The 24,670-nt window shown below is 33.0% G+C and overlaps 1 protein-coding gene across 5 annotated transcripts in view; it reads left to right on the top strand.

Moving 5' to 3' along the window:
* The window catches only part of STIM2 (stromal interaction molecule 2), a 134,376-nt gene that overhangs the window by 99,580 nt on the left and 10,126 nt on the right, over positions 1-24,670 (top strand). For 3 of the 5 annotated variants that reach the window (XM_031941950.1, XM_031941945.1, XM_031941948.1), the window contains 8 exons: positions 9,612-9,723; positions 13,807-13,922; positions 15,237-15,414; positions 16,768-16,945; positions 23,093-23,260; positions 23,498-23,521; positions 23,970-24,070; positions 24,329-24,567. In XM_031941950.1, coding sequence (XP_031797810.1) covers positions 9,612-9,723; positions 13,807-13,922; positions 15,237-15,414; positions 16,768-16,945; positions 23,093-23,260; positions 23,498-23,521; positions 23,970-24,070; positions 24,329-24,567 — 1,116 coding nt within the window. The remainder of the gene's footprint in view (positions 1-9,611; positions 9,724-13,806; positions 13,923-15,236; positions 15,415-16,767; positions 16,946-23,092; positions 23,261-23,497; positions 23,522-23,969; positions 24,071-24,328; positions 24,568-24,670) is intronic. The other 2 variants (XM_031941947.1, XM_031941949.1) reach the window with 1 other exon arrangement.

Below are 24,670 nucleotides of genomic sequence, written 5' to 3' on the forward strand. Positions count from 1 at the left end.
ATAAGAAAAAGTAAAAAGAAAGCTTTAGTAAAGTAACTGCTTGCAAACCTAGAGGAAACAGTAGAGAATTCCATGAAAAACAATTATAAAATATATAAAAATTTGTGGGAGTTAACCTGAAAAGACACTCAGACTTCATATGGGTAATATTTTTTTTATGGACTGCTTTGACAGTTTGGTGAAGTTGATGGACTTTTTTTTCATAGTAATATTTTAAAATGCATAAAATAAGATACAGAGGATTATGAAAGAAACCAATTATATTAAAGATAGTTTTCAAAATATTTTCAAAAATTGTTCTTCTTGAGGCAACAATAAGACTTATACGATGATCAGTTCTGATGGACATGGCTCTCTTCAGCAGTGAGATGATTCAAACCAGTTCCAATTATTCAGTGATGAAAAAAGCCATATACACCCAGAGAGAGGCCTGTGGGAACTGAGTGTGGACCACAACATAGCATTTTCACACTTTCGGTTGATGCTTGCTTGCATTTTGTTTTCCTTCGCAGGTTTTTTTTTTTTTTCTTTCTAGATCTAGATCTAGATTTTTACATTCTTGTGCAGCAAGATAACTGTATAAGTATGTATACATATGTTGGATTTAACATATATTTTAACATAGTTAACATGTATTGGACTACCTGCCATCTAGGGGTGGGGATGGGGGGAAGGAGGGAAAAAATTGGAACAGTTTTTCAAGGGTCATTGTTGAAAAATTACCCATGCATATATTTTGTAAATAAAAAGCTTTAATAAAAAATGTTCTTGGACCCCAGATTAAGAACCACCTCTATTTCATAGAAATAAAAATCTTAAGACATTGAAGAGATATGCGATATTCATGCTTGAGCTGTATAATAAAAATGATAACTAATTGAATTATTCTATAAACTTAGTATTATACTAGTCAAGCTCCTAATGGGTTACTATAAAACTTGGGAAGATTTTAAAAAGAGCCACTTTATTAGAAGGAAGAAAACTTTTTGGATTCCTTATTCTCAAAGGAAAATAATGAAATAAGCTGTGAAAGAAGTGCAATATTCCTGTATAATCTCAAACTATGTTATAAGGCACTCGTCAGTTAAAACTAATTTAGAAATAGAAAGTTAGAATGGTGAAATAGTGAAAGCTAGTATTTACATAGTACTTTAAGACTTAAAAAGCATTTTACCGGTACCTCTACCTCATAACTATCTTCTGAGATGTAGGTGCAATTACCCTTCCTATTTTAGAGGTCAGGAAACTAAGGCAAACAGGTTAGGAGTTATACAAGTAGTGAGTGTATGAAGTGGGATTTGACTTGTAGTCTTGCTGACTAGGTCAGTCATCAAATACACATACCACTGAGAAAGACTCATGATCCTTTAACCATTGACAGTCCAGGGCTTGATGAGTTCAGGTACCACAAAAAGTGGTAATTGCTTATTTAATTTAATTATTATTGTTTATTAATTGCCTATTAAATTTAATTAATCCAGTGGTCCTTTCTCAGTCCTCCATTTCCTTGACTTATGTGTGGCTTTTGATGGTTGACTCCTACCCACCATCCTGAATGTGTACTCGCTGGGTTCTTCTCTCACTTCCCTCTCTCCTGGTTTTCTCCCAAATTTTTCCTATCTTGGTTTTCCTTTGTGGGATCACCATGAGTGTCATACTGGCTGACTGGTTTACCTCTGGGCTCTGTCCTGGGCCCTCTTTCTTCTCCCTACACTTTCAGTACTGTACAAAGATGATCAGATCTCTGGATCTCGTTTTCTATCTTCTCAGATGTGATTGTGAAGGAGAAGAGAATCAGTTGTGTTTTGAACTATAGTTCCTTTCTGTCCCAAACTGAGCTTATCTTTTCCTGAAAACCCATCTCCCTTCTCAACTTCCTTGATGCTATTGAAGGCATTGTCGTGTCTCCATAACCTAGCTGCACAACCTTGGTGTCATCACAAAATTGTCAAATTTTGTTATTTCTTTTTCCACAATGTCTCTTGAATACTATATCTCCTTTACTGATAGAGCTACCATCCTAATTCAGGGTCCTCATTATCTTGTATCCTGTTTCAAGCTTCTCCACACTCAATCTATCTTACACTCAGTTACCAACATAATTTTCTTAAATCACAATTATACCATATTATGTTTTCCACCCTCATGTATCTTCCTAGTCAATAAAATAATGGTATTACTTTTAAGATCATCTTCAGAATCTTCCGTTTGACTTAGACTTTTCATAACCAGGCCTTTCCTGTCTTTGCAACTTCATTTATTGTACATCACTCCTTTCTCTACAGGGCAGCTCTTCAGATCAGTTTGATATTATTAAACCCCCTTCATTCCCTTTGTACTGATTGTTTCTCATATCTGGAATATTTGTTCTCATTTTTAAAAAACTGCTTATTCTTGGAATTCCCGGTTTCTTTCAAGACTCAGAACAAGTGATTCTTCTCCATGAGGCCTTTTCAGATCTTCCCTGTTTGTGATAAACCTTCTCACTGCCCCATTCCCCATGGTACTCTCTCTGCTTCGTATGTATTTTGTGTTGTGTGTGTCTGTGTGTTTAAAAACATATGCACATGTTTGTGTATGTCTTCCTCTCTACTGTAGGCTTCTGACTGTTGGATTTTGTTTTTCTATTTTTAGCATTTTAGCAGCAGTGTCTGATAAATAGTATAAACTTAACCATGCTGGTGTTGTGATTGAGGGAGCTTCCATATTTGACAAGAATGGCTGGAAAATTTGGAAAGAAGATTTAATTTAGTATATCATACTAGAAAAATATTTATAACAACTGCAATAATATATCCAAAGATGGCAATGAAACCCAATAGAACTAGTTTAATTGTAATGACTAATCTCTCCTGAGAGATTGATGATGAAAAGTGCTTTCTTTCTTTTTGTTTTATTGGTTTTGTCTTTACATTGGAGAATTGAGTAATGATGGTAAGGTAATAGGAAGTGACAGTGGTAAAAAAGCAAAAACAAAACAGAAGACAAATAAATCCACAAGCTTAAATTATTATAACAGAGAAACAATAGAAGTTTTTCATTAAGGTCAGCAATAAAGCAATTGCTTAATGGTTTCACTTATTTGACAGGTTATTAGTAAAAGTAATCATGGCAATAAGATTTTTAAAATAAGAGAACAAACATAGGTAAAGAGTAATTAAAATAATCTCTGTTTGCAGAGGATATCATGATTTATACCAAGAACTCCTGAGAATTGATGAAAACTTGAAATAACTTAAAGCTTTAGCAAATACATGCCATACAAAGTAAATGTATAAACCATTTTATTTTATTTTATATTCCAAACCTAGGGTGTTAAAGGTAAGAAGAGAAATTCCCTCTATGAGTAGCAGTATTCAATACATTTTTTGAAATTAACCTATCATTACACTGTGGAATTTAGATAAATAAATGTAAGTATAAAAAAAGTTACAAAAATAAGTCCCAAATAACTGTAGAGAGAATAGAATTCATGTCAAAATATTGTATAAAACATAATATTAAATTATCCATATAGATATATTGCTCTGCTCATTAATTTACCCAGTGTATCTTGTTACAGAATCATAAAAAACACATCTTTTTGATCATTAAAAGTTATCAAGGGATATGATGGAAAAAGTAGAGAGGTATCATCATTGAAAGAAAAGTTACTAAATTGTTGTTTTCCTTTTACTTAGAGCTTTCTTTATAATAAGAAAAGACCTTAGTTAACCTAAGTAGAATATGTTTATAAATCTAGGAGTGCTTAAACTGTAATATATAAATGTAATGAAATATTGTTATGCCATAATGAATGAAGAAAGATTTCAGAGACTCATGGGAAGACTTTAAATTTTTTCTTTTTGCACTTAATATCTCTTCTGCCTATAGTTTTTCCCTTGCCCTATACTGAACCACTTTTTTTAAGAGTAAAAAGAAAACCCTTCATTATAGATATGCATAGTTCACTAAAACAAATCTCACATTGGCTAATATCCAATAATATATCATTCTGCGGTTTTAATTCATCATCTCAGTGGCAGAAGATAAGTAGTATATTATACTTCATTCCTCGGGATTTGAAGATTGTCGTCTATTTGTCACTTGTAAAATCTTTCACAGTTACTTTTTTGAAAGATGTTTTTGTCACTGTGTAAATTGTTCTCCTAGTTATGTTTTTTTACTTTCTACTAGTTCATAAATCTTCCCAATTTCTTCCAAAAATTTGAGTATTTTTGACATTTCTTATGCACAGTGGTATTCTATAATAATCATATGCTATAATTTCCTTAGTTATCCCCCTGTAGACAGACACTCCTTTAAGTTTCCAGTTTGAATTACTATGAAAAAAATCATGGTAAATATTTCTGCATATGAGTCCTTTGCCTTTTTCTTTGTTTTAAAAAAATGTTTATTGACAGGGTTTTTTTTACATTATTATTTTTAGATTACTCCCAACTCCATTAGAATTCTCTTATAACAAAGAATAATAAAGAAAACTAGTAACACAGTGACCCTGTGTTGCATGCAACATTTACATCTGTAGCACTCTTCTCAACTTCTCTGTTTTTAAAGTGTCTTAGAAGTTTATTTTCTTTCTTTTTCATCTCTGCACTCTGGAAAAAGAGGCCAAAAAAATTTCCTTTTGATAAATTTGTATTAGTCAAGCAAAATGAATTAACACCAATAGCTCTATGCAAAAATATGTCATCGCTTATCCTGCATCCTGAATCTATCACCTGTGTTGAGAGGTAGATAATATGTTTCTCTATCATTCTTCTGTAATCATGGATGGTCATTGTATTGATTTCTTTGGAATATGGATGTAGTAAGATTTTATGAAATGTTACAAACTAAAATCAGAAATAGAAGAAAATTTTGCACAGTCACTATAACAATGCAATTAAAATATTCCCTAGTCATTACTGTCTAAGATAATGAATAGTTTCTATTAATAATAGGTTTTCTAAAGGCATTTTTCTCTTAGGCAGTGGATTCTATTAGTCATTTCAGGTTTTGTTTTTTAATTCATGTGAAAAAGGAATTAGTAATTTTTAAAAAGTATTTTGGCATATCTTTTAAATAAATACTTTAAAAAATAACTCATTATGTATACCTCCACACATAAAATACATATTTGTTCAATTAAACAGTTATAAAAACATTATCCATGTCCTCAGGGAATTCACAAGTTTAATAAGGAAAGTTAGGCTCTATCTGTAAATAACATTGCAGGCTAAGAATTTTTGGTTTGTAGTCAGAAAATTGTGTTTGAATCTTAGCTTTGTTCCTTATTACCACTGTATTGTTGGGCCAGTCACTTCCCCTCTCAGTTAGTGGTTAAGGTCATGGCTTGAGAACTGTAAGGGACTTTTATTTTGCTTGGTCCAACCCCATCATTGATGTGGGAGGTAAAGTCTAGATTTGTTCAAGGTGCCTTAAGTAAGTGACAAAGATGAAAGACCTTCAGCTTCAAGTCCAATGATTTTTCTATCCACTATTAGATAGTAGCAGTGGGCAGGACAGTTAGTAGTTTATTTTTTATCTTTTGTGGTAGGGTTAAAATGGGAAAACTTCATTCATCAACTCTAAACAAGTGAAGCTCTTGCTACAAATTGTATTTCACAGAAAAACAAAATTCATTATTAATAACCGGTGAGGTGTTAAAACGTCCCATAAAGCAGGCATATAGAATTGCAAATCAAACAGAAAACTTCTTCAGAATGCTTTTCTGTTAATATTCCTACACTAAAAATTTCAATTTTTTTTTCTTGGATAATCATTTGTATAGATTGGGAAATAAAAGTTTTTCCAATCTTGAAATAGTTTTCTTTGTCACCACATATTTTAAAAAGATAAATAATGTTGATTGCTCCTTGAGTTATTTTATTGTTTTGAACATTATTTTCTTCCAAAGATCTCTTTATTACTTTTTATTGCTCATTTTTGGTTCTGATAATCATTTGTATTCCTTTTGCTTTTGGACAGGTTTTTGTCTTCAAATGGCTTTATGGAAAACTCTTTTTAAAAATTAGAAATTATAAACTTTGGGCGGAAGAAGTGTCAAAGACCTGTATTATTAGTGTTCTTTAACAAATATGTGTTTGGGGAGACAGTGAAGAGCAGGCAGGTCTTCATTTTCTTAAACTGATATTTGCCTTGGAAATGGTTTTTCTTAGAAAGAAATAGTGGGGGGGGAAAAAGAAAGAAATAGTGGAATCTGTTAAAAGTCTAGCAGTCATGCTTTTATATTTTCCAGAATTACTTAAAATAATAATTACTTGACATTTATCTAGTGCTTTAAAGTTTGCAAAGTTATTATGCCTATATTCTTTCTTTCTTTCTTTCTTTTTTCTTACACTGAAGTGTATGACAGATATTCTTATTATCCTCATTTTATAGATGAGAAAACTCAGTCTGGGACATGTTAAGTGATTTTCAGTTTTTTTAGAAAGCTGATATGTGTCTGAGAAAGAATTTGAACTCACATCACCCTAACCAAGTCCAGTGGGTCACATTCTGTACTTTGAAAGGAGAACTCTTACTGAGAGCACAAATCACAATCACCTTATTCTAGATGTCCTTCATGTTACTTTTGTCTATCCAAACCCTAAATTTTAATTAACTTCCGTTGTGACTTGCCCAGTCACATCCAGTGGGACTGTGACTTCTTTGCAAATCATACAGTGGCTACGTAGAAACAAGCTTGTCTGGGGGATTGTCATCAATGAGGTCAGGCACATAGTGCAGGCAGATCATTAACCGTTGTGGTAAGGGCCATGTAATAAACTTTTTTATTTTAGACAATATGATAAAGATTTTTCTTTTGCATCTCATTGAAGCACAAAAATAATGGCAGGTGACAAAGAGCAACTTATTAGTCGTTAAAAAAAAATCCCCAAAACATTACCAAAGACAATATGCCATTAGAAATTTATGAAAATAGGTTGATCAGTAGGTTATTTTGCAGTATATATTCTCATTCTTTCATATGCTGATGCTGGGAATTAAGATAATTTTGGAAGTTTAAGTTAACCAGCTTTAAAAATACCATAGAGAGTCTAATCCTATTTTCGTGTGTGTGTGTGTGTGTGTGTGTGTGTGTGTGAGAGAGAGAGAGAGAGAGAGAGAGAGATATCACTTTTCAGATACTGAGGTTCTTTCTTGAACCAAACTGCCCAGCATTTCAACTCTGCTGCAGAAAGCACAACTCCATTGGGCTGGCCACATTGTGTGAATGTCAAATGTATATTTACCAAAGCAATTATTTTATAAAGTGCTCACACAGGGTGGGCGTTCACCAGGTGGTCGGAAAAAGCAATACAAGGACACTCAGAGTCTCTCTTAAGAACTTTAGAATTAGTTGTGACATGGAAGACACTGACACAGGATCACCCAGCGTGTTGTCCCCTCCTCAGAGAAGGTGCTGGCTTCTAGGAGCAAAGCGGGACTGAAGTAGCCCAGAAGAAACGTGAGACCAGCAGAGTTAGAGAGTCCTCCTCAAGCATTCATAGGGATTGTTTGTCCCTGAGAGCCCTCTGAGCCCACATCGCTCTGATTGGCCACAGTCCGACCCACTGTCACTCACCTCTGACATGGTGATGTCATTGTGGTCCTCTTCAACTACAAAGACAGCCACCAACCATCTGATTGTGCACGCAGGGCTGCTCACTTGTGCCAAACATAGTTATGATGTAGTTTCTTGGCCGCTAAGATTGACTAACTCTCACTGTAAGATGTTGTTGAACAGGAAGAAGTATAAAAGTGAAATTACTGGCTCTGATGTGGGAATTGAGTGAAAGGAATCCATCTCCTCTATTTCTTGCTAGTATTTTTAGTTATTTGGCAGAATTACTATTGCAGTTGCAGGTATATAGTCCTAACTTAGGACTTTCCTGCATGTGGGAAGATTGGATTTAGACCTTGAGAGAACAATTAAAAAAAAAAAATGGATCTCCACAATTTTGTATTTACCTAAAATTTCTAAAAAATATTAATTTGAAAAATAAGTATTTCTGTTAATACACAGTATAACAATATAAACCTGTTTTAACTTAAAATTTCTTTATATTGTATTTCTAAAAGGTACTTGATAAGACACCCCACACACACAAGCTGAATTGTCAGAGGTACTTTCTTTATTTGGAACTATTTTGTATTAGTGAGGTCCCTTGCTAATAATCACATAGCTTTAAATATGAGAGAAATATTTAAGATCATGTTTATTTTTTCAAATTCCTTGACTAGTGACTTCTACTAGAACACATTGCTTCTCCGGTGCTAAAAGAGATGGGGGTAAGGACAGAACCTGTGACTTAATTCGTATAGGTAGCTACCAGATAAAGAACCTCTGCCAATGGAGGCCAGCACCTTCTATGTCATTTCTAGTATTAAAGACTAGGGGGATCATTTGGAGGTTGTGACATACTGAAAGGTACAGGTATATATATATTTATAAAAACATTAATCTATTTTTATTTTCAGTTTCTTTATATTGTGTCTTTAAAGAGTACGTGAGAAAAGTAAATGACCAGAAATTCATTTTGCTAGTGGATGACTATTTTACTAATGAAGCTTATTCATACAGAGTTGATTCTCAACACTCTTTCTCTTGCTGCATTTCTCATATTCTGCAAATCAGAACCTAAAAATTATGCATATACAATACCGAAATTAGCAGAGTACTTTAGACAGATCACTTCAGTTCTTTTGCTATTAGCTTTCTCACCTGTAAGGTGAGAGAACTAGTCTAGATGATTTCTCAATTTCTAGCCATTTTTAATATTCTGTATTTATTAATTTTTCTAGCAGACCTTACATTCAGTCACATGATATAGAGGTTATTTAAACTTGCCATTTTTATCCAATTATTTGTATGTGATGATGCTTTCTTTCATCTTTTTAAATCAATTCCATTGAATTCATTGATATTTCACTCAAATATTAACTGCTTCACTGTTCTTTGAACTTTCTTACCTGAAGATTTTTTTTCTCATTCTTGATGCTGCAACAAAAGCACTTTTTAAAAACTGCTTCCATTTCGTCACTCCTTTTTTCAAAACCTTCTACATCTTTCACAAAAATAATATCAAAAGTCTTACAGTAATCTTTGATTACATGCTGCATTGTTTAGCTTTTCTCTGTTTGGACAGTATCATTTACTTTGTTGTAAATATGTTAATTCTCTCCCACATTTATTTTTCCTAGATTCAACTTTAAGCCATTATTGGTGGTTCCTTTGTGCATGGAACAGCTTCTTTCCCCCTCTCTCTCATTCTGTCACTCTCCTGAAATTCTTCAGTAACTTGGGAGTTATTAGATTATTCCACTCCTCCTAAAATGTGCGCAAATACCTATTCTTAGAACTGTGCTTTCATTTAGCCACTGGAAAGGTTTTGTTTTCTTTCTTGTCCATTATAGATTGTAAGCCTCCTGAGGCAGGGATTATGTTTTCTGGTTATTATGTATTTCCTCTCCTCTGGGTACTAAATATGCTATAGGCATTTCCTTGATTGAATTGAATGTACTTCCCAGCCTAATGAATGGTTTTATTTTCCTTTATGGGAATTAATTTTTTTTTTGTAAAGAAAATGTATTTGAAAGGAGTCCTTTATTATTTTTTTTTCTAGTTCACAATTGGACACTTGAAGACACCCTTCAGTGGCTGATAGAAGTGGTTGAACTTCCTCAGTATGAGAAGAATTTTAGGGAAAACAACGTCAAAGGAACAACCCTTCCCAGGTGATTCCTTCTTTATTTTTTGTTTTTAAAAGGCATTTTTTTTTCCTTTTGTAAAAAAGGATATTCTGGAAATACCTTTTTCATTATGGAAACTGAATACCTTATATTGAAATGAAAACAAATTCTCCAGAGATGTATTTTTAAAAAGATAGCGTACATTTCTACCCATAGAGATTTTAGATAAATGTAGATATTTTACTGATGAAATGATAGATGGCTCCCAGTTTACATGCATACACATTAAGAATATCTTTATGTACGACAAACATACTGCTTAGAGAGGAACACACTTCTTGTCCTCAGAGTTTGATGGAAGAAGCATTCCCTTTTCTTTTTTACCTTGTGCCAGGTGGCCAACTTTTGGGAGCCACAGCTACTGTGAGGAGAGCAGGCACATTATCATCACTGTTGAATTTTGAGTCTTTTTGTGCTGAATGATGTGGCTGATGCAATTGTAGCTGGGTGCACAGAAGGGACATTCATAAGATAGAGAGTGTCAACAGCAGGGAAATGAGCTCCTTCTGTCCCTATAGATCAGCCATAGAAGGATCATTTGAAGGAAACAAGGCTCTTCACTATGTGGGCGTCTGTATCCTACTCAGTTCTAAGAGCTGCATGAAATTAGAATACTTGTTTCTGGTTCAGAGATTTAAAATTTGAAACCACCATCTCTCAAATGTTCTTCAAACTGACTAGAATCCTCTATTGTCTGTATGGCTAAGGCAGACTACGCTGAGACTTTTCTGCCCCTACTTATTGTATCCATACTTCTCAATGCAACCTCATGTTGCACTTGCTTGGCTGCCATGATACCATTGATGTCCATTGAACTGGAGTTTCCTAAAATTGCCATATCTTTGAGCGAACTAACCTCCCACCTAGCCAAAAAAAAAAAAAAAAAAAAAAAAAAAAAAAAGTTCTAGCTAGACCTTCTACATCATATACTTATGAGGGAGATTAAAACTGCAGTGTAAGTCTTTACCTTTATTAATTTTAATATTCTTGGTCTCAGCCCAATGTTTTAGCTTTTTGTTAGGATGCTTGTTAGGATATTTTATGCATCTTAATCTGCCCCACCTGACTTTGCAGTATTTGGAAATTTGATAAGCATGCCATTTATGCTTTTGTCTAAGTTACTGAGTAAACGTCATGCTGCAGAAGCCCAAGTATAGGTCCTTGGAGTGTTTCACTAGAATACTTCCAAGATCTTTAGTGAATTATTCTTTAGACTCAGCCCCTCAGTAATTGTGAATTTACCCAATTGGACTTTCTTTTGGTCTTCATTTCTATGGAAACAGCATAACAGACTTATAAAACTGTACTAAAATCAAGGCATTCATACCAACAAAACAGATTTCTTAAATGAAATGTAAGAATATCTACAAGTCTATCAAATATCCATATATTACCAAAACAGAAAAGGCATATTAAACAAACCAGACTTAGGAAGGAAACTCATGACATAAACTATTCCTAAAACTTGTTCTAAAATGTTATGCAGATGAATTCCAACAGAAAAGCAATTATTATTTAGACTACTAGAATTATTCTTGACCATAAAGAAACAAACCATTTTAAGATTATAGGATAATAGGATTAGTGAACAAAGAGAGCTTTGTATTTATCTGGTCCAGTCATCTCAGTTTACAGCTGAAGAAATCAAGTCTTGGGGAGGAGAAAGCATTTATCCCATGTTATACAAGTGTTATAGAGTATATATATATATATATATATATATATATATATATATATAGAGAGAGAGAGAGAGAGAGAGAGAGAGAGAGAGTATATATACAAGTTATAGAATGAGAGTTATAATCTAGATCCTTTGCTAGGCTCTTTTTGTGATAGAAAAATAGTTCTTATATCAATCCAGGGGAAGAGGAAGGGAACTTTTTAGTCTTGATGTTCCAAAGATATCTCAGAAAGAATGTGCCCAAGATAAAACTCCATTATCTTTTCCTTTAAATCTACTTCCCTTCTAGACTTCACTATTTCTTTAGACATTGTCATGACTCTGATTTCCCAGCTTTGCCACTCCTGTATTATCCTTCTTTGCTATCATTCTACTCCCCTTCTATGTTGTTGCTTGCCAAATCTTGACTTTTCATCCTCCATATTGTCTTTTCATTAATCTACATTTTGCAAATATATATATATATATATATATATATTTGCAAAATGTAGATTAATGAAAATGTTATACAGTTCTCTTGTATGTATGTATACACACACACACACACAAACACACACACACACACACACATAAAAGAAACATCAGCAAAGCAACTACAGCAATCTATCCTAAGATTAATGACTTAGAGCCAATAGGATTTATGCTATGGATAGAAGGATATGCTATGGCTGTTCTAATAGCCTTCTAATTGATCTTCGTGACTCTAGTCTCTTTTCTTCCAGTCCATTCTGCAAGTAATTACCAAAGGATGATTTTTCTTACAGGACAGATGTGACCATGGCACCTCTATATCCATTAAATTCCAGCAGCTCCCTGTTAACGCTGACATTTAAAGCTCTTTCCTATCTTTTCAGCTTTATTACATATTATTTTCTTCCATGTTCTCTATGATTCTTTTTTCCATTGCTTACAATGGACATTTTCATCTCTCATCTCTTTGTCTTTGCATATCCTCAGGGCTTGGGATGTAGCCCCTTCCCACAAGGACTGAGCTCAAGTACTGCATTTGCCTTAGATCTATCCTGGTCTTCCCTGCTATCTTCTTGCCACTCTCCCCAGTTCATTTGAATCTGCTTAGTGTATAGTTTTTTGCATATCCTTCTGTGAGTTTATTATCTTCCTGAGAGTGTTGCTATTCTTGCCATGGAGGAGATGCTTAATAGATGTTCTCTATCCCTGAAAGCCAGCATCACCTCGCTTCCTACTGATTTGACATGTTCTGGAATCTTTAGGTTTAGAAGCAAGATGGGAGAAAAATCAAGGTATAATATTGGTGAGGAGAACATGACAACACTTAGGAAACTACAGAGAATCAGAAAATATACTCACTAGACAATTATTAGTTTCATGAAAATAGAATTAAAAGATATCAAAAGTTATCATCCTTTCTATATAATAAGAACAAAATATTTTTACTAGGTATATATCCCACAAAATTCAAAGGCAAATGGGAATCTCCCTTCTCCCATTTCCTCCCAATATTCTTTTCCCTATATACAATAGCATATGTAATAGCCTATTTAAGAGCAAATTCTTGCTTTCAGATTCTTATCCTCATTGTGTGGTAATGATGATGATATTTGTTTTAATGATAATATAATAACTTGACATATTAAAATATTTTGATACATATTTTCCTTTGTTTTTCTCTGAAGACTTATGATGTAGAACAAGCATTAGCTTTCCATTTTTTAAACATGAGCAAATTGAGGCTCCAAGCTTAGATGATTTTTTCAAATTCATGTAAGTTGGGAATAGGAGAGCCAGGATTTAGAACTATATCTTATGAATCATTCATTAGTTTACTACCCAAGGTTTTATTTAATTTTTTTTGGTACTGTAGCGTCCTTTGGCATTCTGTTTTAGCTTATAGAAGCCTTCTCCAAATAATATTTTAGATAATTGAAAGAAATGCTATCCATCAGTTAGAAGGTAGTAAAAGCAAAGAAGTAATTTCCCTTTTCCCTTGTCTAAGTACATGATCCCCTTAAATTTTTTCCAGAGACCCTTGAGGTCATGGATCCCAAGTTAATAACTACGCTGCTTTTCACTTTATTTGCATGGTAGTCATAATATATAGCTATCAGTCATTTTAAAATATTTTAAAAATTATAAAGCATCTGAATAATAAGGATAGATATTTTATGCTAATTAAATTACCGTTTTTAGTTATACAGATAAAAAAATTAGTCTTAGCTAAATTGTTGATTATAATCTAAGACAGTATAATTTTTATTTCAATTTTGCAGAGGTTATATGCAAACTTTAATATACAAATATAACCATAATTAAATTCCCATTCACATATATATGGGAGAGAGCGTGTGTGTGTGTATATGTATAAATGAGTTCTCATTTCAGCTTTTTTTTTTTTTTTTTTTGAACAGGATAGCAGGACCTGAACCAGTATTTGTGATTTCTCAGTTGAAAATAATTGATCGGAGTCATAGACAAAAACTTCAGCTAAAGGCATTGGATGTCGTTTTATTTGGACCTCTAACACGTTAGTATTCATTCTAACCCAAGTAGGTAAAGAATAATTTAAAGGGCTAGCAATTAACTAAGTGAAGAAATAACAATAAATAGTAGGAAATATGTAGGAGGAATTGGTAATTGGCTAAGAAGAATTCATACTTTAGGGACTTTCAATGACAAAGTATTCTGCAATTTCATTATGCCAGAAGTGGAACCTGAAATTTTTCGGATTGGTCCTTTATAGAAATTAGTGATCAAACTCTGACTTATATTTATAGTACAGTTGAACTCTGATTACCAGTCTATAACTGAGTAATTTCATTTAATTTAAGGATATATCATTAATCTCTCTATCATTTGGAATAATATTAAGTTATCATATTCTTCTATGTTAGAAGCTTTTTTTTTTTTTTTTTTTTTTTTAATCATTAGGCTAGGGTTCAGTACAGACAATTTTTGAAAAGGGATTTGTCAATCATTTTTTAGTATTTATATAAGTGGCCTTTTCTAAAAATTAGTCTGTTATTTATTGTATTTTTATTTTTTAACTCCAGAAAGCTTCTGGAAATTCCTTAAAGTTTATTTCACTCACACTCACACACACACACACACACACACACACACACACACAAACACACATTTATTTATTTATTTATTTTGCTGAGGCAGTTGGGATTAAGTGACTTTCCCAGCACACAACCAGGAGGTGTTAAGTTTCTGAGGCTAGATTTGAACTCAGGTCCTCCTGACTTCAGAGCTGGTGCTCTATGCACTACACCAACTAGCTACCCCAGAGTTTATATATTTTAATGAAGAATTTTTTGGATGGTTATTATAAATTAAGTTATATTTGAGGTTTCTTTCATAAATAAACAGAATACATGAAAATATGCTATAGCAAAACTTGAAAATTAGAACACGATTTGTCATATATTACCCAAATTATGTTTTCATACTTCTTTGTTGCCTTTTTGGTGTTGCAGTGCTCCTAAAAATTACTGTTGGAGTGATGGGTGGCATGAGTTTGTAATTGACTTTATTTGGGTATAAATATAAAACCTAGCTAGATAAAACAAATTACTAATGCAGTTTTCCCTGCTGTCGTGTAAAAAGACAATATAGTATTGTTGATATAATATTGATGTGTGCTAGAGGTGAACCAGTAGTGAAGGATTTCATTTCTTTTGTGTTCAAATGGTTTTAAAAAGGGATTCAAGTTTAAACTATTAGGATGTTGTTACTGCTTGCTTTTTCAAAGTAATTTCTTCTATGAGCTACTATTCTACCAGATAAACTAATTTGAATCTTTATGTCCCATGTACATATTTTATTATTTATGTAGGTCCACCTCACAACTGGATGAAGGACTTTGTGCTCACAGTTTCCATAGTAATTGGGGTTGGAGGTTGCTGGTTTGCTTATACTCAGAATAAGACATCCAAAGAACATGTTGCCAAAATGATGAAAGACCTAGAGAGTCTGCAAACTGCTGAGCAAAGTCTCATGGACTTACAAGAGAGGTATGGAAGAGAAAAAGTTATATGTCTTATAAGCTGCTTAAGGTCACTGTGATATTGACAACTTACATAGGAAAATAAAGTGATTTTTATAAAAATTTAGCATCAATTTGTGATTTATGTACTTTTAATATATTTTTCATTAATTTCATTAAATATTTCCCGTTGCACATATTTTTTTAAAACAATTAAAAGAATTGAGTTCCATATTCTCTCTCTTCCTTTCACCCTTGCCCCTTCCTTAAGAAAGCAAAAATCAGCTTTACACGTTGAGTCATATAACTATTCCATTAACTATATTACAAAATAAAACACAAACAAAAATAAAAAAAGAAAAAGAAAATTAAAAAAATGAAGGTAGATAGTATTTTTCATCATGCGTCCTTTGGAATTGTCTTGGATCATTATCTTGATCACAATAGGTAAATTTTTCACAGTTGATCTTTATACAATAATGCAGTTACTGTGAACAGTATTCTCTTGGTTCTTCTCATTTTACATTGTTTAAGTTAATAAAAAGTCTTCTCAATTTTTTCTGAAACCATCCTGCTCATCATGTCTTATAGCAGCACAACAGTATTCTGTCTCCAATCCCACTTGTTCAGCCATTCATGCCCCAATTGATGGGCTTCCCCCAATTTTCAACTCTCTGCAATCGAAACAAACAAATAAATAATAAAAAAACTCAAACCCACAAAAATGGCTATAAATATTTTTATATAACTAGATCCTTTTTTTTTTTTGGATCTCTTTAGGACATGTACCTAATGGTATATATTTTGGCCAAAGGGTATGCACAGTTTTATAGCCCTCTGAGCAGAGTTCAGAAGGACTAGTTCACAACTCTTCCAATAGTACAGTGAGTCTCCCAATTTTGGGGACTCTTAATTATATATATTTGAATCAGTTCCCTCTATATTTGAGAAATGAGATCTCCATCAGAGAAACTTGCTATGAAAATTTTTTCCCACTTTTCAGTTTTTGGCTTCATCAGCTTTGTTTGGAGAAAACATTTTTAATTTCAGGTAATCAAAATTATCCCTTTTTAATTTCCCACAATCCTTGTTATCTCTTGTTTGGGATATAAACTATTCATGTCCAACAGCTACATTTTTCTGTGCTTAGTTAATACTTTCATCATTTATTTCTGAATCATTTATTTATTTTGATTTTATCTAGGTATACAGTGTAAGATGTTGATCTATACCTAGTTTCTTCCAAACTGCTTCCTAGTTTTCCTAACAATTTTTCTTAGTTCTTGATTTCTTACCCCAAAACTTGAATCTTTGAGTTTATCAAACATTAGACTGCTGTGGTCATTTGCTTTTTTTTTTTCCCCCCTTATTCTGTTCTAAGGCTTGAAAAGGCACAAGAAGAAAATAGAAATGTTGCTGTGGAAAAGCAAAATTTAGAGCGCAAAATGATGGATGAAATCAATTATGCAAAGGAGGAGGCTTGTCGACTGAGAGAATTGCGGGAGGGAGCTGAATGTGAATTGAGTAGACGCCAGTATGCAGAGCAGGAATTGGAACAGGTATTTAATTTCCCTTTTCTTATATCTGTATATATTATACATATTTTTGTGTTCTATTTAATTTGCTTTATTTGTAAATAATTTTGTATTGATAGAATAAATACTGACCACACATTTATTTGCCAGTGACAAATGTAGCACAAAATAAATAATGAAGTGAATTATTTTTCGGAGTAATGTTTGGTCAGTAACATTATCAAAATACCGACATGCTCCTCCATTTTAATTCTCTTCCAGTGAAATACTGTGTTGCTGGCTGATTCTTTGCTCATAAGTCATGATAAATAGAATTGTAGTCTCCATTCACTTATCTCCAACCTATTTATTTATTTGTTTGTTTATTTGTTCATTCATTCATTCTTTCATTTACTACTTTATTTTGATTTCTAGGAGATAGTCATTTAAAAATAGTCCATATGGAAATTTTCTTAAAAGATACAGGTCTCTACTGTATACCAGTTTTTGAGCTTTAGCTTAAAAAAAAATTAATAAGCCTTTAATTTTTAGCATCACTGACAATACGTTAGCTTATTCTATATGTTTAATTATAGAGGATATATTTACATACAATAAAATCACAAGTTCTCCCTACTTGGCTTTGTAAAAAATTCATGACATTTAAAGATTGTCCATCTCAACATATTCATCCTCTTAAAGAAATTGCATTTGAATGTAGGTGTTTAGGTGTTACACTATAGGACTTGAGGAAAGATGATAGTTCTACTACTTCAATTATTAGCAAATAATCTAGGTTGTTTTATTATTTATTTTTAAAGCTTCCACCCACCTTTCAAGCCAGGAATCATGAGTAATAAAAGAATCATAGGTTGAAATTTTTCTTTTACAAATGAAAAGTTTGTTTACCTTAATGGGATCTTTTTTAGTTATTTATATAGATTCTATATTTTAAAAGAATTTCTCAAAAAGTACATTTTCTACCAGGCAGGTAATCATTTATAAATTTTGTTTTTTTTATATATTAACTTTTGGATTACCTTTACATATATATAGTTTTACTCTTTTTTTTTTTTAACTGTTCCATCAACTGTTGTTTAAGCTTTAATAGTCATTCAACAAATTAAAATTTTTAATATTTTTGATCTTTTGTTTTTTATTACATTGATCATCCCCAATGAAAGAAAAAAACAGTAATTTAGCCAAAACAACCATTCCATTAACCATGTCTAACCCTTCAAAGAGGGAGGAGGAAAGTTACATATTTTTTTCAATTTTTCTTTAGGGCCTTGTTTGGTTATTATAATTACACAACATTCAATTTCTTTTGTTATTTTTTTTCTATTTGCATTATATATGTGTTTTCAAAGCTCTGCTTCTATCACTCTGCCTCAAGTGTGTTTACCCATATATCTCTCAATTCCTTGTGTGTTTTTTTTTATTTCTGAGAAAAATGCAGGTTCTTTAGCAGATTCATTTAGAAGATATGATAGGTTTTTTTAGCTATAGTTTTTCCTGAAATTTTTTTTAATGCTGTATTTGCTTTTTTGTATAACTTTTTTGTTAGATTTGTCCAGAATGGAGAAATCATTGAAATATCCAGCTAGTGTTGTATTATTGTCTTTTTAAAAAATGAATTTAAATAATAAGGCACTTTGTAGCAATATGTTTATTAATGATAGTAATTTGTTATCTATGGTTCCTTTCAGCATAATTTAGTTGCCTCCTTTTTCCCTTTTTGTGTTGTAAATGATTGGCTTTGCATATTTGATAATGTGTTTGCAACTCTTACTGTTTGGATTGATTTATCTTGGATTAATTTATTGATAGTAATTTTTTCCCCTAACCTGTCGTGTGTGTGTGTGTGTGTGTGTGTGTGTGTGTGTGTTTCTTAAAAGCAAGATTGCTTACAAGTGAGGTTTTTTCCTTAACCAATTTGTCATTCTTTTTTCAATTTATTAGATTCTCTTCTTTCTTTTGTAAAATTTTCTATTCATTTTAAATACCTAAGAAGAAAAAAGGAACATAACAGATTCGATATAAACAGATATGTACATACACACACACACATGTTTCTTCTTTAACCCATTCCCCAAAAAAGTATAGTTCCAGCTCTACCTGCCTTTCCCCATACAAGTTTCTGCATCAGTTCTTCCTTACAAATCTGTCTCATTTGTAGGAGATAATTACTCTTTTTTTATCTCTCCTTACACAAATTTTTTCTTTAGAATCACCCATCTTCCACAGCTCAGCCCAAGCCTTTCTTTCAAACTACCAAAATAATGGTGACTTTCATAAGAGTGATGAGGTTATGAATGGGGTTTTTGACAGAGAGAAATCAAAGAATTGAGCCCTGAGGCAAGCAGGGGAGAAGGCTTTGATAGGGATCCGTTGAGCTCCATGGTCCCACCTTCTGGGGAGGTGATCCAGTCTGAAACCCAGGTTTTGTCAATCTCTGGAGACCTCCCTCTGTAGAGATCTCCACAGTCTCACCTTGCTGTGCCCTCAGGAATTCCAGTCAAGTCCCCGTGGTTACATTTTCTGTATAGAATCTACTTACGGGCCATCCCATGGCTGTTGCCTTCCTTTGGGTTAGCCCGCCATGGTCATAACACGTGGTAACTCCCCTAATTCTCTATGCTTCCCACCCTCCCTTCTCCTCCCTACTAATAACTAGCTCTTTTGGGGGAGTAGGTCTCTTTCAGGATTTAGCCTGTCAGCTAAGGACGTGCCCCAGTCTCATGGGGGCTCCCTTTCCACTGGGTAATTGTGAGTTCTACTGAGGAACTTGTCTTTCATATGCTGTCCCAACTCCATTTCATATTTATCCTTCCCGATTTCTATTATGTTCCTTCATTTTGTCTCTAACCTCTTACCTAAATGAATCTATGTTTTTGCCAAAGAAAATAGCCATTGCAAATTCTTCACATGACCAAACCCCAACTTTTGGTGCCAAACCCCACATCATAGATCGAATCATTTTTATTTAATTCTTCCCCATTTTTCCTTTTCATTTCAGTAAGTGAAATAAAATCCCTATTCTTTTACCTTTAACTTGTTTTTTTGGTAATGTTTTAGAATTTTATTTCCTGTGCCTTTTTTCCCCTAAAAAGTAATTTTCCTTTCATTTTTTATTATTTATTTTCCTGTTCTATTTATTGTAGACTTCTTTAATTCTTGGCCATTATATCTGTTAGTTCTTTAGCCTATGTTTTCTTCATGATGTTAAACCTTTTAAAGTGTCTATCCTTTCTTTTTCTAAACAGTTTATTATTGCTTTATATATTTTGTTCCATGGCCCTTTTCGTGTTGTTATTCACTCTTAGAAATACCAATTCCTGTAGGAGATAGAGAGGTTATTCTCCCGATGTTAAGGAATTTTTCTCTGTCCTTCACTGTACAGTTCATTATTAACCTTTGCTCTCCCCATGGTCATTTGCCATGAGATCTTCTTCCTTGTTCTTTGTTCTCCTTTTCTGGGTGTCATTTGTGTGTTATTCCTTCTTGATCCCTCCCTCCCCAGCTATGATTGTCCTTACAAGTCAGGATGAATTTGGTGCTTTTTAAGAACCAAATTCCTATTTATATTTACTGTTAAGTTCTTCATTTCTCTTTATAGACTATCTCTATTCCTCTTGAGAACATTGTTTAAATAGCACCTTCTCTCCCCACTGTAATAAAGTTTTGCCCATTTGTTCTTCTCTTTTAGTATTTCCTTTTGCTTCCTTGCCCATTCTCCTGTAGATTTTCTTCTTGTTGACAGACTAGAGGAATTGTTATTTCTTCATGGACCTTTGACTTGATTAGGGTAATGTATAAGTGATGACTTATTCCCTTTTGTTCTCTCCTACCCTGTTCCCCTTTTCACACTCCCCTTTCTTTAATTTAGTCTTTCTAAAACATTGATTCATCTGTAGATAGTGAAGTGTGAAGTCTGTTCTGTTTCTGGCCTATTTCTCTCCACCATTACTTCTTCTGTTTTTGTTTTGCTTTTACTCCAGTCTCCTTGAATGTTTTTGGAAATAAATCTCTCATTGACCTCTTCATTGTTACTTGTTTTTGTTGTCCTTAGTTGTTATGTTTGTTTTCCTTTCTTGTATTTCTGTTATCTAGGTTATTTGAAAAGCAAGTAATTGAAGTTTTGTTTTCTTTTCTTTTTAAGAATGCTTCAAACTCTTTTTAAAAATTAAATATCCATCTTTTTTCCATTAATGGGTAGGCTCATTTTACAGGACATGTTACTATAGGTTACATCCTGAACTCTTTTATTCTCTGTAATACATTATGGCAGGTGCTGAATAGTGTTGGTGTAATTTACATTTCCTTTTCTTTACATCTGAAGATTGATCTGTTTCCTAACAACATTTGCTGTTTGTCATTGGAAATGTTAACTAAACCCCACTATGTTTCTTGGAATGAACATCTTAGGGTTGGGTTTGTTTGTTTTTTTCTAGAAGTGATGTCTAGACCCATTCACCTGGTATTTTATCTGCATTTTGTAGTTCTAGTCAGTTTTCTTCTGTTATTATTTGCATTATGGAATTTAGATTTCTGACATTTTTTTTTTTTTTCTGGGAGTCCGCTGATCCTGAAGTTGTCTTTCTACATCCTGTCTTTGATATCAAGGTGTTTTGCTTATATAGAGATTAAACTTTAAAAAAAACATAATAGCTATTTAAATCTTTTCCAAATTATTTTTTACTTTTCTATATTTTCATTTCCAATCAGTTCTCTCTTTTGGTTCTTTGGTGAGATTTGCCATTTTAAGTTGTTCTGTTTATCAATTATTTCTTTTGTGCAAGCCATGAATTCTGCACAGAGGCTTAAAAGGATCCATTAGGGCTCAGGTAAAGTTAGGTGGCAAAAATTCGTAGTGGACTCATGGTAGATGGATGCCTGCCATGCATGGGAATGCAGATGGGAGCGGTGCAAGTCTGGGACTTGGCAGAGCAACCTCATCAATATAAGGGGGCAAGGGACGTAAAATATAATTCATCCTTGTATATGGCTGTAATGGGCCATTAAAAAATGAGTAAATTGAGCACCTGGGAGGTTAGGGTTTTAGAGGGAGTATCAACAAGTCTGTTGAAATCATCAGGAATTAGGAATGTTGAACTCATTATGGAAGGAAGAGAAATGTCTAGTAGGTCTATATGTAACAGTTAACCAGATTTTGACTGGGGGATAGATTTCTCAAAAAAGGAAAGTGACTGAGAAGTGGTGATAGCTTATGGTAAGGAAATGTTTTTTAATTGAAATCTCCCTCTCTATAACTTCTTCCTGTTAATCTTAGTTTTCTCTCCATGAAATCAAGCAGAATGAAGTTAATTCCATCTCTACCTTAATTATTTTTCAAATATTTTAAGCCAGCCATTTCTTTCCTTTCCCCAACTCTTATTCTTTCTAATTTATTCTAAACAACTATAGCTCTTTCAGGTGATCTTCAGTTGTTCTCTTTGAGACTGACTCCAGTTTGTCAGTGTCCTTTCTAAAATGAAGCACCATAAATTCAGCACATTATTTCAGATGTTGTCATAGTCAGGGTAGTGAATGATACAGTTATTATCTACCTGGGCATACTTCTGTTAGTGTAGCCTGAAATGGGATTTTGGCTGCTTATTCAAATTTTTGATATTTTGAATTTACTAAGCTCTTCAAAGTTTGTTCTTTTCCTTTCACATAAATCCTATCTTTTTATATCTTCTCTCAGTGGGAGATGAGCAATTGACTTCATCCCTAATTCTGTGCTTCCCTAGTACCAATACTCCAGACCATTGATTTACTACTCTTTACCTGGTATCCATGTTACACAATAATTCTGCTCTCCAGATTCTTACCACTATTGTCTATATCTGTACAACCATTGCCCAGTATCCACATCTGCCTTCAGTGATAAATTTAGCAGGTTAATTCAGTTTTTTCTCTGTGGCAGATTTTATAGAGATATGACATAGATTTAAGGTCCTGCCTTAGGTTTTTTCCTTTTAGTCTAAAAAAGCAAGCATCCCGTCTGATATAAGACATTGTTTTGTTACAAGTGTTGTGAGTAGGTGTGTCTGCTAGTGATGTTTTAAAAAAATTGTCTAGAGCAGTTCATTAAAACATTAAAAAAGAATTAGGTTTTTTTTTTTTTTTTTTTTTAATATACAGCTCAGTGATGTCTTAAGCATTTAAATATTCCTCATTTTTAAGGTTCGGATGGCTCTGAAAAAAGCTGAGAAGGAATTTGAACTAAGAAGTAGTTGGTCTGTTCCAGATGCATTGCAAAAATGGCTTCAGTTAACACATGAAGTAGAAGTACAGTACTACAATATCAAAAGACAAAATGCTGAAATGCAATTAGCAATCGCTAAGGATGAGGTATTTTATTTTGTCTCTTGTTTTAAAAACATGTTGATTTTGTTTCTTAATAAGACATTAAGAATGGAATTATTTTAACTTTCTAAGGTATAAGAGTGTCCTGAGTAATATTTAGTAGTAGGTTATAAAATGTATGCTAAATTTAGAAGAATATGTATTTTACCAGGAGAAAATTAATGACGATTTAAAATTTTCATCATTATTACAAATGTTTTATACGGAGCTTTTCTCCTTTAGGTTGCTGCTTCATATCTGATTCAGGTTAGTAGTAACTGAAAGTTCTTATCTGATGCCTTATTTAATTGTTTGAAATAAGACGAAATGTTAACTTGGTTTCTGGTAAACCCAAGTGCTTACTAACTCCTTCCATTGTAGTAGGGTCTCATTAATACTTTTTTTGATGGCCTCAGTGGAACCACTCAGGTTTTGTTGTTGTTGCTGCTTGTTTGTTTGTTTCAGCACTAGAGATTAGGGGAAAAGTATTTAGAACAGGATTTTGAATTCCATTGATTAATAATGCTTTTTGAGAAAGCATGCTTCTTCATTGTTCTATTTATCATAAAAATGTTTTCTGAGTTACTAATTTTGTAGTAATTCCCATGATTATTAAATTTATTTTTAGCAAAATAAAACTTCAGTAATGTGTAGGTATTGTCTATAAATGTGTTTTAAGGTTGATGTTTAGATCATTCTTTTCTAATGTTCTTAGGCAGAGAAGATTAAGAAAAAGAGGAACACAGTCTTTGGAACTCTGCATGTTGCACACAGCTCATCTCTGGATGAGGTGGACCATAAAATTCTGGAAGCAAAGTAAGAAAATTGGAATCAGTAATCTCTTTTAACATGATTTTTTAAAAAATTGATTAATTTACAGACATTTGCATCAGAATTTGGCATGTCAAATTGTACAAATTATGTGTCCTTGTAAAGTTTAATTTTTTTCCTTTCCCAGTCTCAATAAATACATATGTTGATTATTTTACTGTGAACTCTTTATAATAAGTCACATTTATTATTTCACATCAAATTCACTCATATGATGAGAACCACTGTCTTCACTTTTCCCAGGAAAGCTCTCTCTGAGTTGACAACTTGTTTACGAGAACGACTTTTTCGCTGGCAGCAGATTGAGAAGATCTGTGGTTTTCAGATAGCCCATAATTCAGGACTACCAAGCCTGACCTCCTCTCTTTATTCTGATCACAGTTGGGTAGTGATGCCCAGAGTCTCTATTCCACCCTACCCAATCGCTGGCGGAGTTGATGACTTAGATGAAGATACACCTCCAATTGTCTCACAGTTTTCAGGTAAGGTCGTATGCTTAAAATAGATAATGTAATAGATGATTATAATTAAAATAGTTAAAATTGATGATGGAATTTTTTTTTAAACCAGATTTCTAATGTAGTT

This window comes from Sarcophilus harrisii, chromosome 6 (genome assembly GCF_902635505.1).
Source record: "Sarcophilus harrisii chromosome 6, mSarHar1.11, whole genome shotgun sequence".
NCBI classification, from domain to species: Eukaryota; Metazoa; Chordata; class Mammalia; order Dasyuromorphia; family Dasyuridae; genus Sarcophilus; species Sarcophilus harrisii.